The following is a 14,641-nucleotide window of genomic DNA, read 5'->3' as shown; positions in this document are numbered from 1 at the left end:
AAATTTCCTTGAATTTTCTGTAATAACATGGTAACTTTTTTTCATACTGATTGAAGCAGCATCAAGGAAAGGCAATGGAACTTGCAAGGCCAAGAAATTTATTTATAAAGACCGCAGGTGTCATGTAAGCAGATACAATAGTTTTTCATCAGTGCAGCTTAAAATCACTTTCTGGAGTAAATAATGCCCTCTAAAATGCTTTTTGGATTAATTGTATCTGTGAAAACTTTGCAGTTCATGAACTGCTATTAAATAATCTCTTCACTTGATTGCACCAAGTCATTTAATATAGTAAGTATAGAATATTTAACTTAGAAAAGGTGAGTTCAGGTGTTTACCATAAATAATTATACGATACATTTGAGTCTGAGCATGTTGTGTTCTGAAGTATTGCTGATCCTCGGTAGGTTGTCGCTGGTACATGGAATTATTTCTGAAAGGCGTTATTGAACATTCTGCTAGTTCAGACCTACTATGTGAGTGCATAACGAAGCGATGGATATTGTTCAAGTTTTTTCCTTCTGCTTGGGCTTAGTCAACAGGAATATTGTTGACCACAGTAGCCGCGCTCGCAATTGCACAACAGCTGCTTATCCTGCGGATTTGCACGCTCTTCTGATGTATTTTAGAATCAGTACTCTTGCATCTGCTGTTCACTTCTGTGTTGCACCTCTTTGTTTGTGAAATCCTTTGTCTCTTTGGGTGCTGCAAAAGTCTCAGAAAATTTCAATCTGAACGATTTGGAAAGATGGTAATAGAGAATAGGGTCAAAACAGAGGTTTGATACTGCAAACAGCAAAGTAGATTCTTTAGCTTTAAAGAGAGCTTGTTTCAGAGGGCAGCTGGTTATGGTATCGCTTTGGCTCAAAGTGTAGGGGATGCGAACAATGTGGTATGGAACAAAACACAGTAGGTAGGCTGCAGTTACGAGCAGTATGTTGATGAGGGCTTTCTTCACATTTGCGTAACTCTCACTGTATTTGTTTCGGTAGAGTTGTCTGACAACAAGGAAATTGGAAATCAGAATCACAGCTGAAAAATTCAGGAATATTGCTGTGCATATGAAATTAGTAAACACATGCCAGTCTCTTCCAAATTTTGTTTTGAAGTCAATGCATCCTGCACCAGGTCTTTCTTCAATGGTTTTTGTTGGAATAGCCATGTTAGGCACTGTTATGAGGAGAACCATTGTCCAAACGACTGCAGACAACATCTTGGCAAATCCAGGCTCTTGAATGCGATAGATCTTACAACTGTGCATTAGCTGAAGGCAACGATCCATGCTTACAAATCCCAAAAATATAATAGATAAATACATGTTCAGGTAGATGAAAGAGGCTGTAACTTGACAGTGGAATATTCTCAGTTTCCAGGACGCAACTCCTAGGTCAACAATAATCTTTACTGGCAATGCCAAAGTCAACAAAAAATCCGCTGTTAAGAGGTTAATTAAGTAGATGCTCATACACTTCTGTTTCTGATCTTTTTGTGTGAATGCCCATAGTGCGAAACAACTTCCAATAAATCCCATAAGAAAAATCAAGTAGTAAAAATAAGTAAAAGGTTCCATTTCTTGACCGATGTGGCAGTGTGAAACATTGCTTGACATTGTAAACTTCTTGTGCAAGTTGGTTTTGCTGCTCGGAGATACCAAGAACCTACAAAAAGAACCAAGATGACGTCAGCTTTTCCTGAGCGACGTTTGTTATTTTCTGAGAAATTTGTTCAATTAAGTTCATGGAGAAAATGCAATTGGGAAGAAATATTTTTCTCTCCGTGCTACTTCACAGTTATTCAAGAGGGCTTTGTTCTCATGCCGGAAAAGTTTGGAAACGTATTAGGATTTGTTCTTGAAAGCATACGGACTTCTCAGAAGTTTTTACGATAGAGCTGTCTTTCTGAGTGAGTGCTTGGTTCAATCCTCCCCTCTCCTGCCCCCCAACCAAAACACCATAAAAAAGGTTTGAATCTATTTAAGATTAAGCATCTGGTTAATGGTGGTCATAGTAAAACTTTGTAACTTTTGAACAATCGAAGCTATGTGTTAAAAAAAGGTAGTATTTGTAGCAGTCTTGTTTTATAAAAATGTATTGGGAGTTTTGAAGTTAATGTACTGTCAAACCAATGCGCGGATACGTCAGACAGGTGAGCAAATAGTTCTGATCAGTCCCAAGTTTTTGCAAACTGCTCTGTCTTTCTACTTGAACAGAGGATAAATTAATTGTGTGTTTTTATGAAGCCTTTAGAAAAAGCATGTTTTGAAAGAAGCAGCTATTAAATAATTTTGCTCACTTCCTTTTTAGGCTTGACTGGAAATTATAGGGAAGAAAAGTAGAAAATTTTAGTCTTATTTTAACTGAATATACTGCTCCATGATTGAGGTGGGGGTTTTTTTGGTTTTTTTTTTTTTTTGGTCCTGAGATCATGTAACCGAGTTGGATTAAGTTTGGTAGTGAGCGTGGTGTCGGTGAGGAGCGGGCAGCTCTGTGGGAGCTGCTGGCCATGCTGCCGTGCTCCTGGGGTGGTGGGAGCTTCCCACGCTGGGGCAAACCGAACCCTGAAATGCTGCGGGAACCAGAGCCTCCAAGGATACAGCGTGGCTGAAGCCGGTAACGCTGACTACAGGCAAAGCAATGGCTGTGTTGCTGAGTACTCGAGCCTGGCTTTGGCACTGTTAATATTTCAGGCTGTATATTTGCGTAGCTCTAGATAAGCTGGAAGAGACATAGACTGAAAGCACGTACCTGTCTGAGCGGTCTCTGGGGTCTTCTGAGCATTAGTCTGCAAAGGTCTGATGTCTCTGAGCGGCTGCTCTCGCAGCCCAGTGGCGTGTTAATCTTTTCCTCTGGCTGCGTCTGCTGGTTTTCTGAAACGGTTCTGTGGTTTTTAAATGTGCTGATTGACGCAGTTAAAACCCGCATTTAAATAACTAAACCACGTGGAAGTTACCTAAAAAAAGAGGTGACAGAAAAATGTCAGTGTTCATGGAACAGCCCGGAGAGACTTCTCTTTCCTGTTCCCGGGGCAGGGGCTGGTGGCTGGGCACTCCCAGGGCAGTGTCCTCTGCACGCTCGGCCCCACGTGGGGCTGATGAGCGGCTCCTCGGGCAGTTGGTGCTGGGCAGGGCGAAACGGAGAAGAATGGGGAGGAAAATGGCTGCGAAAGAGCCGAGTTAGACATGTTGATGTGGCCAGTAGCATGGATTATTACCATTATTGCCGTTCAAAATGCATTTTTGTGGAGGGAAGATGGTCAGAGTTGCTTGACCTGTCGGCATCAGAGAGCCGACAGGGATAGCGAACGGTGCTGTCGACTGGCTGGTACCTCGTGGACCTGATGGCAGTGCAATTTTCACTCTCTCCTCCTAACTTCAGGCCTCAAGGTTTAATCTTAAATGTTCATCGTGTGTTCACATACATAAGGATGATGAGACCTGTGTGGTTTGGTCAGCCCCAGCATGTGGGCTTTTTCTTGTAGTGCCTAAAACTTCATCAGGTTAGCCCCAGATTCTTGACCTGGGGCTGTAGATGTGTGACCTCAATGGCAGTTTCTTTCCTTTTGTTTTTAAAAATCTGAAACTCTCTTCCCCACCCCTCCACACATCTTACATTTAAAATCTATCTGATATCGGGGATTTGCAATGTAGTTGGCGCTCATTCGTTATAATATTCCTGCATGAGATTCCTTTTTTTTTTTTCCCTAGAACTGCAACCTAATTTGCAGATTTAAAGGCCCATAGGGATTTACTGATGGCAATTAAAATTGTAGTCCTTTGGACATTTGCCAAGCACTATTAAAAATAAAAATGACACATTAGGGATATAAGGGAAATGTTTATAATTAAGCTTTTTTTGTTGTTGTTGTTGTCTAGCACCAGGCTGGGGTACTGAAGTACTGACAACAATACTGAAACCCCAAAATGTTAGCACTTTGTTGTAGTTGAGCATCCACAGGAATTTACAAATCACGTACCAGAGCTTTGTGAAGAAACAAATTAAGAATGTCTGGTTTTAAGTTTAGTCATAAGTTTAAAGTTCAGACCATATTTGTCGAAATGTTTGCAAAGCTTCATAATCTGGAATGATCCTATGTTTGGTTTTGAGCAAACATGGACTAATTTTATGGTGTTACGCTCATTGTGCAAAACTGATCTTTCCATACTTGGGTTTCTTTTTTATTTATTTATTTTTACAACTTGAAATGTAGCATTCAGTCAGGTTTTTTGTGTGTGTACTTGTGTCTCCCCTTTTCTGTTGAATCCGTTTACAGCTCAGAAAACTTCTAGGTGTAGAAAGACAAGGCGACGGTTAGGTAAACCTTTACTGAAAAATGGCCTACGCTTCCTACAAAAGTGTTTCAGGAGGAGAAGAAAAATGAGAACATGAGTCTACTGAGTTGAAATTCTGTTTTTATTGCGGTTCAGTGTCATCCCTGTCCCCTGTCTATAAGTCTAATTTAAAGGCCTTTTTAGTTTATAAATTACAGATGCAGATGGTAGGTGTTGCTGTTATTAAAGTTGCTGTGCACTTCTCATCATAAAACACTATTTTTGGAGGTTTAACTTTGCTGAATTTTTTACTTTTGTTTTTAATTTTTCCGTGATGCATGTCTGCTTCAGCTGGCTCCTGGGATTGGGGGTGGAGCAAGGAAGGGGAGGGGTGCTGGTGTGGGTGGGAATTTAGCCAAAAAGATTAAACCATTTCTGAGAACAAAGCTAGAAAAAATAACATCTAAACCTTAGAAAAAAACCACCCCAGATCTGATGACCTTTAAAAGAGCATCAGGAGCCTTATGTTTTGAATTGGACACACCAAAGATTTATGTGGGTGGTCCTTGTGTCAGGGTCACTTCTGATACCTCTCTGTGTTTTGCATATTCATTTGGAGAAAGGTTTCACATCCACAAAAAACTTCCAGAGGCTTTCTGCAGCTCTGCTGTTAGTAGTCTTTAAGCTTTTTGTTTTTTCCGAGCACCCTCCACTGCGGGTATGGTCCAGCCAAGCACCCGCCACTGGGTCGGAGCACGGAGCGGTGCCCCTGGGAAGGGGGAGCCCTGGGCTCCAGCATCGCAGGTGAGGGAGAGCCTGGACTTGCTCCCAAAGGCTGCGGGCTGGGTTACCCATGAAGGCTGCAGAGGAGCTGGGGGAAGAATGGTGTGAGAGTAGCCAGGGTGGATGGGGGAGTGAGTTTGGATGTACCTCAGAGTCCCCATGGGTTCTCCTCATCCTGGGGTTGGACTCATTGAAGCTGTGAAATGTCACGTCGCAGCATCGTGCGTGGGGAGTGTTGGGGCTGTGCCGGACGGCACTACCCAGCTGTGGGAGAGCAGACATCTGCCCAGCTGGGCTTTGCTCGTTGGGTATGAACACTTTGTCTAACGATTGCATGACGTCCCTGGTACATGCTCGGGGTACGCTAGCGCTCAGGTTGGCTGACAATTCCACCAGGAGATATCACCAGAGGTTTTCTCTTCCTCCTTCAGCAGGTCACCTCAGGAGTTGTTTACTGAGGCTCCTCAGATAAGGGTCCTATGGGACTTACTCGGGATTAAAGTTAATTATAGATGCACTATAAAGGCTGCAGTTAAGTTTCTTTACAACGTTCTTTAATTTTGTATGGCAGCGCACAGGCAGGATTGCATGGGAGTGTGCATTTACAGTATGTTTGTCCTTATTTCTGCAGTTGCCAGGCAGGTGCAGCTTTTGGTGAAGGGATGTCTTCAAGCCCCTCGTTTTTGTTGTGTGTTCCTTGTTTTCAGCCCTGGAGACCATTAAATGTTAGCAAGCACTGGCCAGGCACGGGTGTTCAAGACTCTGTGTAATCTCCTCTCTTTAAATGAGGAAAACATATAACAACCTGTTAATCCATCTGCTAGGAAGCTAACGTTTGAATCTGTATCATTCATATCCCTATATCTTTTAAATCAGGAAGGTTGTCAAGGATAGAGTTACATGACTCCTTTATATAAGGCTTTTGAGACTACTTTCTGTGCAGTTACAAGAGTAAGGCTTATTTGCACGTTGTGCCCACGTGGACTCTCTGTCAGATTTTCCAGCATCGGGTGGAGTGGGAGAAAACAAGAGAATTTTCACCCACGCTTAGGTGGGGGAAGGTAATTGTAAGCTTCCTGTGGTGTGGGACGGTGCTGGGGGAGCAGGAGACCTTCCCTCTCTCAGGAGAAGCATCCTTGACGCCATGTCGTTCCTCCATGGCTCAGCACGAAGCAGCCCGAGAGGAGGATCAGGCCATCTGTGGTGAGTGTCCAGCCCCACAGGACCTGGTGGGAGGGAGGCATGGGCAGAGCCCCAGCGGCGGTTCCTCCTCCTGGCCCGGGCAGTGACACTGTCTCCTGCAGGCAGATCTCCAGAGGTACGTTCAGGAGTCAGCTGTGATGGTCGTGTTGGAGAACTTTTAGGGGTGGATTACTTGCATGAGGGATGTGGCTCTCCTGGGCTTCACTCTGTATAAATGAAAGTTCGAGATGTAATTTTGAGTCTCAATTTCTTCAGTGTCTGTTTATGTGCCTGTGCAAGCCAGACAGAAATCCACAGGTAGAAATTCTGCAGTCGATGTATGGTAGAGAACTGATCGGAAACCCTGTTTTTATCATGATTTTGTATCATGTACAGGATGGTATACAGGAAGAAAAAAACAAAATCCACTTGCAAACAGTTGATTTTATTTCAGCTTATCTTCAGTTGTGAGAGAAGTATTCAAAACCTCAGAGGCACGGTAATGAGCAGATGGTACAAATTAGTCCTGAGATAGTCTTCCTCTTTCTGCACATGGCTGTTGCAGTCATTGTGTCCATATTGAGGTATGTCTTTGAGGAACAATCTTGGAATGGTGTCTCTGCCATCCTTTATTCATGTAGCCAAGAAGTTTTTTTCAGGTACAAAATGTGTACAAACTAGCAAGTTTAGTATTTTCTCTTAGCAATTTTCATGACTTTCATTGACAGATTAAAATTTTTTATCCCATTGTAATGTCTATAAATGAAAAATAGGAGTGATCTTGGCACAGGGTAAATATGAATTCTGAACAGAAATAGCTATTTCTGATGACAAAAAACCTGATTCATGTATTTATTTTGGAGCATAAAGAGGTAAGATGTATTCAGTGTAGCCTGTGTCACTGAACCTGTCGGAGAGGGTGGATCTGCTCTGCTTGGCACACAGGGCTGTGTGAACTCCAGATACTATGGGTAGATAACCACATCCTGGGGATGAACCTTAGCAGCAGCCGGCAGATCACACACCCCACCTACTGTCAAATAGCACGTACCTCCTTAGCCTGCCCTGTCGCCTTCCTTCAATTACCAATATTTAGTTTATTTAGTTGAACAGTGTTTCACAGATACGCAGTGCCCTGAAGTGATGATCATTTGATGCGCTAATGAAGATACTCCCATAAAAATAGTAAAGGACTTACTTATTGGGGTGAGATGGGAGAAAATTTGTGAGGGTGTTGACAGAGAGAAACTAGCTCTTCCCTCCTGTCATTTCTGTGTTACAGTTCGCAAGTACACGGGGTGCTACCTCACTACCTCTGCTGGTTGTGACTGTGTGGCCTTGCTAGGTATATTAAGGTGGCATATGCCCCCTTTTTGGTGAGTTGTGTTGGTTTTTTACAATAGAAATAGTTTTTTGAGATGGCATCCTGCAAAATTAAACTGTGTCAGAGTTTTATTGCTGATTTCTGCACAACCAGGATTTTTTTGTATGTTGAGGCAGCTGTAGAGTGAGCTTTCTCTCCTGAAATAGTGGATGGAGGCAGGATTTCCATTTGCTGGTTTTAGCTCTTTTCCTGAAAAATTGCTACGCTCTATCAGTGACAGAGAAAATGGTCCATTTTGAAGCCTTACACCACAGTATTAGCATAAATAACCCATTGCACAGTAACTGCAGCATTGTCATTTGTCCAGAGTGATGTTGAGATGGTTTCTGGGTAGATAGCTCTGCGGTATTGCTAAAGGCTGGGGCAGGTTTATGTGGTGATGCATAGTTTAAAAGTGTGAGATGTTTATGGGCTTTTTGAAGCAGATTTATGCTACCCTACCTGGGTCCTAACTCAAGGTTTTGAACAGCAGAACAGCGTCTCCTTACAAAGGGATGACCGGGAACTCCACTAGGCTTGGGGGAGAGAGGCTGAAACGTGTGAGCACAACAACTTTTCTGTGCGAACGTGTGTGTTTGAAGTCTCTCGGCAGCCTGCGATCTGTGCTGGTGCTTCCCAGGGGCACCACATGCCTTTACAAGAGATTCCAGGTCCAGCTGAATAACTTTGCTCTTCAAAGAATAAATAGACCAAAGCCAGCTTCTTGTTTGTGGAACAAGTGGAGGGGTCACAAGTCAGTCAGGAGGATGAGCTGGAGCTGGGGACTGGGTCACCGTCGAACAGGAACCCCATTTAGCTCTGGGTTACCCAGAGCTTTTCACTGCAAGAAAGTTCCTCCAGGTGGTCAGTTGACAAGGGAAGAGCTGGTACTCAGTGTGACCGCAAGACTTCTGGGTGTCAGAGGTGCTGGCTAGGTTTGTCTGAGGTGTGATGTGCTGGGAATGGTGTGAAAAAATTACCTTACCCACTGCAGAAAAAAACCTTGGCCCCATACCTTTCTGTGCCAATTCAAAGCGAACCAAAAGCTAGAAATTTAGTGTCACTTTTTTGAAAGTGTATTGGTCAGCAAACTTTCCCCTGGCTGCCTTATGTAGGTTTTTGTTGTTCTAATATCAGTAATCTGGTGGAGTAAGGAAACAATTTTACAATATAAATATTTTTTTCAAAGCTTGCAAAATAATTACAAAGTTATACAGATGCATATAGTGGAAGCGTTTTCATCTCTGTATGCCACTGTGCTTTCACAGCTGCAATTATTTAGATTTACGTAGGCAAATACCAAGCCATACCATGTAAGGAACTAAATGTTTTTGCCATAAATGACGACAAAAAATCTCCCACAAAGCAATGGATTCCCTTCCCCTGCTGACTATTTCCCTTGCTTGGTGGGAAGAGCCTGCAAAGCCTCAGTTTGACAGGAGGCAGAGAGCTCTGAAAGAACCATATAAATAATCTTTTATGTATTTGTTTTAAAAAAAAACATGACTGAAATGCAACTTTCTCCTGTACTCCCTAAAGGCTGGTTCGGCCTGAGGATCCCCCCAGCCCCTGCTCCCAGCTGAACATCCAGGCTCCCCCCAGCGTCAGGCACTGGCTGCTCTCTGGGTTTGGGGTGGGAAAGCTCTTCAGTCAAGTGGGAAATAAATGGAGGTAAATACACTCCGTTAAACTCAGCAGGCAGTTTAGAGCTGTCCAGTCCATTGGTTTAAATATAATCCTGTGTGATGGTGGAATACTGTTGCTGTAGGTTGGTGGTCTCAGACCAAGAGAAGTTACCCACAGCCTTGGAGAAGGTTCAAAGACCGTATATTTAAAATTCTTTCACCCTGAGAGATTATCTGTTAGGACTAAAATGAAACACAGTGGCAGAAAGTTGAAGTACATGTTATTTCCGTTCCTGTATCTTCTTTGTTAAGTAAAATGAAAGCATTCAGCTTCCAGAGCCATTGCCTGAAAGCTTTTGTGGGTACTTTATGCACTAGTGTGTTTTCCCTGTACAGTGATGAAATCAATCAATAAAAAAAAAAAAAAAGGCTGCACTGAAAAATACAGTTAAGAAAAGAGATTATATTTATATATAGAAGGTTGGTGGCTTTCAGCTATTACCTTTGTACAGAGCGAAATGCTTTATCATCGTACCAAAAGCAGAGGAAAACCCAGCAAATCATTCTTTCTGGATTTAAATATACTCCAGAATTTCTAGACAGCTGTATGTGTGTGTTTTCAAACAGCTCCTTGGCTGTTCTGACATACTTCTGCAACAACAGCAAGGGAGTTATAAAATCTCAGTCAGTTTGGTATCAACATTTTTGGTGTACACCATGTTATTTCAGAGAAGTCCTGAGGAATATGGTGCAGTGTAACTGTGCTATTTATTTTGCAGAAGGATCCTCTTTAATCAAATGCTTATCTTGAGCATCACATTTCGTAAAAGTATTCTAACATTTGGTGCCTAAGGGTGACAAATAATGAAGTTTAATTCTTAATTTTATAGACAGTTTCCATTAAGAAATCTTATATATATAAATTTAAAAAAAAAATAAATATATAAATATTTATATACATTTTACTAAAGGTTTTCAGGCTCTGTGGACATCTTTAAGGATTTGATCTGTATTTTTTTTTTCTTTTTAAATTTTTCTTTCCCACCCCTGTTGTTAGAGTCCTTCCTTAAGCTGCATATTGCCTTCAGTGCCTTGCTTTGTGAGCTGTTAAAAACAAGAGAACACTTCCCCTGAGGGTCTCAGTCCTCTTTTATGGGCTGCTGGAGGCCAAGTCAGAAAGACTTGTGCTGAACTTCCTCGTATTGCTTCTGAGGACTCTGCTGCAGTTGCGGTGGAGCGACTGGGAGTTTTTCAGGCCCTTCAGGCTGGTTTGATCATCGTGTGTGTTGTGCCTGGCTTCATGAGAAACAAGAGCAACTCAGGTTCATTATTGGGTCTGTTGGCTAATGAGCTCAGAGACCCACAGCCTGGAGCTCCAGAACGTGTTGTTCCAGTTATCCCTCCCTTTTGAGATCGAGATAGGTCATACTCCACTATAATGCAATCATAGCATCAGCTGAAATAGCACATAGTAAATATATTGTCAACTTGCAATGATGTTTTTGTATAGAGAAACGCCATTTGGTATTTTAAGCTGAAACCTTTCTTCTCTTTTTTTGCTGGTTCTCATCTGTTCAGTTTCTTTGAGACATTTGCATTCTTAAAGTTATTTAAGTGTGTTATTTTACAGACCCGAACTTATACTATATTTATACTTTCCCGAAGTGTATTTGATTTTCTGGATTTAGAAATTTCAACGTCCCTTGAAGTTTTCAGCTTGAGATGCAGTTTTTGATACAGCTTTTCTTTAAAGGGTAGGCAGAGAAAAAAATAAATAATGGGATCAAGGCACACGTTTGCAGCAGACAGTACAAGAGTAAACTCCTTTGTGTAGAACAGAGTTTTTTTTAACTGGCAGTTGAATTGTGAGCTAGTTTGACTTAGAGTGTATGGTATTCTGCAGATGTGATAGGGTACAAAGCAAATGACAAATACAAACATGATACTGAATATATTACGGCTGGTTTTTCTCTTGGTCACATCTGAGTTCCTTCTGAATTTTTTATAAGAGCTATATATTTTTTTTGATATAGAAGTGTAAAAAATAATTAGCAGAAGAAAAACAATCCAGAAAATCCCTATGGAAATATAACTTGATGCGTTGTGCCACTGTTTGCCAAGCTCATTTTTAAGACCTATACATTTTCTGGAATGATTTTCTTCAGCAATTTCATTAGTTAAAAGCATATTTGGAAATGATAAAAGCGTTAACAACAGCCATATGATTATAGAGATCACCTTACTGTAGTTAACTGTGTGAACAAAAGAGGTGAATAAAGGCTTTACAATTTTGTAGTATCTGTCAAAACCTATGAGGCCAAAAAATGTTATCCCAATATACATGTTTGTATAAAAAACAACAGCAGAGTATCTGCACACAAATGTATTGAGTTGTGGAGGTGCAATTTCTGAATCGGCAAGAATTTTGAAAGGATATGTCAAGCTCATTAGGAGATCGGCAACAACAATGTTTTTGAGATAGACAATAAAACTCTTTTTGCTAGGAATGTACAGAAAGATCCAGGCTGCCACACTGTTCAGCAACAGTCCTACTATGAAAATTAAGAAGTAGACCAGGGGAATGACTGTCTTAATTATTACTGTGCTGTCATTGCAGTTGTTTCCCGAGGAGTTTGTGCTGGAGTTGAACATCTTACAATATCTTTGTTCCTAGAAGCAGAGAAAGATTATCTCAGTGAGATAAGATGGTGCTAGGCTTTCCGTTAATTAGTTTAAGATTTCTACTCTTACTTCAAAATGAACTTGGCATACTTCTCAGAAACCACCACATTTCCACACCATATTATTTCCAGCAGGAGTGCACAGTTAGTGTTTTCCAAGTGGTGCCATCTCACTTCTTGATGATGTTCAAGGGCATACTGCTGATTTGAACAGAGAATCCTTTTGCTCCTCTGTTTGACTTTAATCCATTGTCTTCAAGTCCTGGGCTGCCCCTTTTCTGTGGGTATAAGCCTACGTGCTGCAAATAGGATGGGGACTGAGCCACAGTGATTTTGTGACTTTAAGCACATCTCATTAACCCTTAATGACCAGTATGTATTTTTAACACTGGTTTACTAGGAAGTGTGTGAGGGATATGAGTGTTCCTTGTACAAGTGTTCTGTTTTGCTTACAGGCGTAGAAAACACTCTTGCATTAGTCAAGCATGCAAGTATCTGGTGTATGCCAATGTTTTCTAATGTTCACTTGAAAGGAAGCCTTATGTGCAGCTAGCACAGTTTGCTTTAAACTTCTAGTAGCACGATACACAGGAGCATGCCTGTGTGTTAGTGTGGTGTAGAAGCTGGAGCTGTCCTCTTAAGTCATTCAGATTTAAATTTTAGAGGATCTCCAAGAAGAAAATGCATCTGCTATCTGTGTTTCTTTGACAGAATGTTTACGGGGGTGGATTATCCTCTGTAGGGAGGGCAGAACAGATATAGATACAATGCTGCTGTATTTGGCAAATGAAAACCTAGGCAACTGGAAAACACATGCCATGGAGCTGGGAAAAAATCCTATTCTGTCTTTTAGAAAATAAGGAATTTCCTTATTGCCACAATTCAGTAGCTGATGCCTCTCTGTAGCAGATTGGAAGCTGAATGCAACCTTGCAATAACTAGAAATGGTAATTTTCTTTCAAATAGGTAAAATTGTTTCCTTTGGTATGTTGTTTTCTGTATCTCTTTTGCAGACACTGTAAAGGCTGACCAGCTTAGGTGCTGTTCTGGAACATGAATGGATAAGCAGGGGGCAATGGAGCAGGTATTGCCCGTATTCACACCCAAAGCCTGCAGTTAATCTCTTCCTGGTAGCTCTCCCATATGAGGACCTGCCGTCCTATCTCTATGTTTAAACTCCAGTCATCAAGGCATTTGTTTTTGTTTGATTGGGTTTTTTAAAGTAAAAAGATGGTGTGGAGAATGGGTGTTACAACTACCATGTGAATAGGTGTGTTAGGATTAGGAGGTGATAATGGGTAAGGTTTGGGGTGACGCTGCTACCACTAGGAGGATCTCCCCTTTTCTCTCTGTATCCTTCAACCATCCACTCAAACAACTGGAAAGTACCAATAACGAATGGTATTTTTATTTAGGATGGTAACATACTGTTTAAAAACTGTTCTCTTCCCACTGCTGTACACTGTGTACATGTTCTCTTCCTCCTGGCAGGCTGTCTAAGCAGGACCTTCTCTCTGTATGTGGTGTGTTTAGGAGTTGTTCCTTTTCTGTAGGGTTTCCTAAAACAAAGTACGTAGAGGTGGCTCTTTCTACGCTTAGACTTAGTAGCAGATATTAAATGGCCTAGGAAGTTCATGAAATTTCTTGCGCTTGAGGCATCGTACAACAAAGGGTTATTTCAGAAGTACATGACTAGAGATGTGAATTTTAAAACTTTGTAAAGTCTATTGTGTCCATGCAGCACGGAAGACACCCTAGACAAATTTTACACTTGATACCAGCAGATTTATCAACTGTCTGTGGTTGAGAAAGAGGCCAAAGTCCAAGCTAGACTCTAAATCTTTCAGTATCAATGTCATGCCCCCTTACCTTTCTTGATTTGACTGCTGTGGTACTTTTTGCTAAGGGTCTAGAGTGCCTTCCATTCTCAGGCACAGGGCTCCTTCTCTTGCTGGGAGACCTATGTGAGAGATGAGAAAATACCATTGTTAGAGTTGTGTATCATAACATAGGACAATGTAATTCTGTGGTGCTGAACAGTGCAATGTCTGTTTAGACTGTCTAATCATCAGTACTGCAGACAAGTCTTCAGATCTTTCAGGAGAACTTCAAAATTGGTTAGGGACAGAGTCATAGAGCAGTCCTGTTCAACCTAAAGCCCATCGCTGCATGGGTAAGTCTAGAGGCTTATGGGGTTCCCCCTGTTATGCATCACATCATTTGTGTTCATGATCAATTTTATCTGCTATTTTTGTCACCTAGTCACACACTCGGCTCTTCTAAAAGGCCTTGTCCTACTGCTCTGAATAATTCATCATTGGTGGTGAACAGTCATTTTGCTAGCCTGTTCCCTCCATCAGTTGTGGGTCCCAGTGTGGATCCTGTAGGAGCTATGGCGATGTGGTACCACGAGGTGTAACTCCTGAGCTCTGGTAAAGAATCAGTCTATCAGTGGCCTTCATGAAGCTCCTTAGTGCTTCTGGATCCACATAACAACAGCCACCGTGATGGCTGCACTCATCTGCTGATTCATGTATTGCAGAGATGGTTTGCATGGAGTTGGCAGAAGGCATACTTCCACTTTATAGAAGAGCTGCCCTTTCCTGTTTGTTTTGGTTGCGTTCTTCTTCAAGCACCCCTTAAACCTTCATAACGAGAACATCTTCTCTCATGAGAACCTGAGAACTTGCAGTGGTGCCACCAAGTGATATGTGGATTGAGATGAGCGTATTTAATTCTC

General features: G+C 41.7%; 3 protein-coding genes across 3 annotated transcripts in view; 1 reads left to right on the top strand and 2 right to left on the bottom strand.

Moving 5' to 3' along the window:
• The window catches only part of MED12L (mediator complex subunit 12L), a 148,138-nt gene that overhangs the window by 37,562 nt on the left and 95,935 nt on the right, over nt 1-14,641 (top strand). The gene's annotated exons all lie outside the window — the stretch shown is intronic.
• Nucleotides 632-1,609, bottom strand: GPR171 (G protein-coupled receptor 171). Its single transcript, XM_074153931.1, has one exon. The coding sequence runs from the start codon at nt 1,607-1,609 to the stop codon at nt 632-634; it is 978 nt and encodes a 325-aa protein (XP_074010032.1).
• On the bottom strand, nt 10,859-11,872 carry P2RY14 (purinergic receptor P2Y14). Its single transcript, XM_074153756.1, has one exon. It carries the CDS (start codon nt 11,870-11,872, stop codon nt 10,859-10,861), a length of 1,014 nt encoding a protein of 337 aa, XP_074009857.1.

This window comes from Numenius arquata, chromosome 9 (assembly GCF_964106895.1).
Source record: "Numenius arquata chromosome 9, bNumArq3.hap1.1, whole genome shotgun sequence".
Classification (NCBI taxonomy): Eukaryota; Metazoa; Chordata; class Aves; order Charadriiformes; family Scolopacidae; genus Numenius; species Numenius arquata.
The sequence above is the reverse complement of the archived record's forward strand: the minus strand, read 5'-3'. Positions and strand labels throughout refer to the sequence as shown.